The 2,102-nt window shown below is 31.1% G+C and overlaps 1 protein-coding gene across 1 annotated transcript in view; it reads right to left on the bottom strand.

Annotated features, from left to right (window-relative positions):
- Nucleotides 1-716: 716 nt before the first annotated feature.
- LOC106755570 (tRNA-specific adenosine deaminase 2-like) overlaps nt 717-2,102 on the bottom strand; it is a 4,810-nt gene continuing 3,424 nt past the window's right edge. Inside the window, exons 5-9 of the mRNA XM_014637745.2 lie at nt 1,795-1,954; nt 1,601-1,697; nt 1,269-1,369; nt 1,084-1,143; nt 717-959 (exon numbers count right to left, since the gene is read on the bottom strand). Coding sequence (XP_014493231.1) covers nt 1,106-1,143; nt 1,269-1,369; nt 1,601-1,697; nt 1,795-1,954 — 396 coding nt within the window. The 3' untranslated portion in view covers nt 717-959; nt 1,084-1,105. The remainder of the gene's footprint in view (nt 960-1,083; nt 1,144-1,268; nt 1,370-1,600; nt 1,698-1,794; nt 1,955-2,102) is intronic.

Raw genomic sequence — 2,102 nt, 5'->3', positions numbered from 1 at the left:
GTAAAATTAAATCTCGTTTTAAAATACTAATTACATTCATGTAACAAACCTTACTTTAAAACAATAGCAACACAATAATGGAGTACATATTTTCTGTGTAGAACTTTTAAATTATAAGGTAGATAAAGAATATGTATACTCATTATTATAGGTTGAATAAGCCCTTCCCCAAAAAGAAAGTCTAAATAGTAATTTTTCTTGTAAATACCGACAGAAACACAAACAAAATTTAATTCTTAGGACGTATAGATTCAAGACGACATCAAGAATTTCTCTAATTTTTCAAAAATATCAAAATTAGCAAAAAATTTTAAAAAGAATAAACTACTAAACCTAAAATAATAAATTGAGAAAAAAGAAAAGATGAAAGAGGAGGGAAGAAAAGTCTGTGCACTATATCTTTCGAAGGAACCAAATGACATGTATTTATAGACGGAGGAGGAGAGTAGTCATGGGCCAAAATCCCATGACTTGGGAAAAGGCACACAAAGTTCAAAACCAACTCTCTGCAGCCTTGCACCTGAAGTTAAAAAGACTTGCTCCTGCGGAATATGACTCATTGGAACAAGTTCAGCCAAAAAAATTCAAATAAAGGATATATTTTTTGCAATATATTTATAACACAATTTTTATAACAATTCTTATTATGCTATTCGATCTCCTTTATCAATTAGACCATAAATAGGAATTAAGTATACAATAAAAAGGAAACTCACTGCACCTTCCAGAAACTAAAAATTATTTAACAAAAATGAATAGATTAAATTCCATTTTGCAACTAGTTTGAACCTCCAGTATGAATAAGTTAGAACGACAACATGTGATTCGTCTTTCTAGAAATTGTTTTAAATTACACATCAAGTTGATTTTTGAATTGAAAGGTCTTGTATGACATTCAACACCAGCTTGAATCCGCTCAATATGCCAAGGTAGTACAGATTCTCAGTTCATAACAGATACTATATCAACAACAGCAATAAATATTAGAAAACAAAATAGAAATTCAAACCAATGGATAAGTAAAAAACGTCTTTCAGCTTTACATAACCAAAAACCTTGTACACAGAAATGACGGAAACCCACCTGATGATATACGAATTACACTTCATGTCTGACGTGCTAAAGGCCTGTGTGGCTTTGGAGCTGAGAAGAAATAGAAAGAGCATAAGTATTATTTATTAATATGGGCTATATGGAACACATATCAACAATATCATAAAGCTTTATAAGGTTTTGTGTGCTAGTGAGAAAGGACCAAAGTAACTTGCCATTGGGATTTCCTTGCTCATAGAATGTTCGAAAGAGAAGAACAGCTTCTGATGCCATTATACCTCCAGTACATTTGAAATTCTTTCCTGATGGAACTTCACTGTTTATAAGAAAAATAAGAATTATTTGTTTATATATTATTAGCAGACAGATGTAAGAAAGAAAGACAATAAACAACAATTAATAATTTTCCTGACGAAGTAAAAATTATAATAGTAAATGACATGCACCTACAAAATAATAATGAATAATAATAATAATAATAATAATAGTAATGATAGAATAGATCAAGACAAGGCTTGCATAGATGGTGCTGAGTTAAGAGACATACTTATTGACTGTTGTGGTGTTACTTGAATGCAAGGACAGTATCGATCCACACCCTCCAAATTTATCATTTGAACAGCCATAAAATACTTCCTTTATACCTGAAATAATACACAAACCAATGAATTAGAAATGACAATATAAAGAGTGCAATGCAACTGCAATGGATTGTTCAACTCAAGACTAGAAGAAGCATACCTAAAATTGATAAAGCAGATGCGCACATTATGCATGGTTCACAGGTAACATAAAGACTGCAGTTTGAGAATTTTTCAGCAATTTCAGACATTGAATGTCCATTTTTCTGCCACTGCCCAAGAAGCAGGTCTATAGCTTCCATTTCTGCATGCCTTGTAGCCTGATAATAACAAGACATCCATAGTTGATTATGATAAAAGAAAGAAGCATGAACAGAGAAAAGAAAGGAACGAAAGAAATATTATTTCTGAATCTTGAAGATGTTATGTGCTGAATATCAGAAGAGGATATATATATATATATATATA

Source organism: Vigna radiata, chromosome 2, assembly GCF_000741045.1.
Source record: "Vigna radiata var. radiata cultivar VC1973A chromosome 2, Vradiata_ver6, whole genome shotgun sequence".
Classification (NCBI taxonomy): Eukaryota; Viridiplantae; Streptophyta; class Magnoliopsida; order Fabales; family Fabaceae; genus Vigna; species Vigna radiata.
This window is presented reverse-complemented; position numbering and strand designations above follow the sequence as displayed.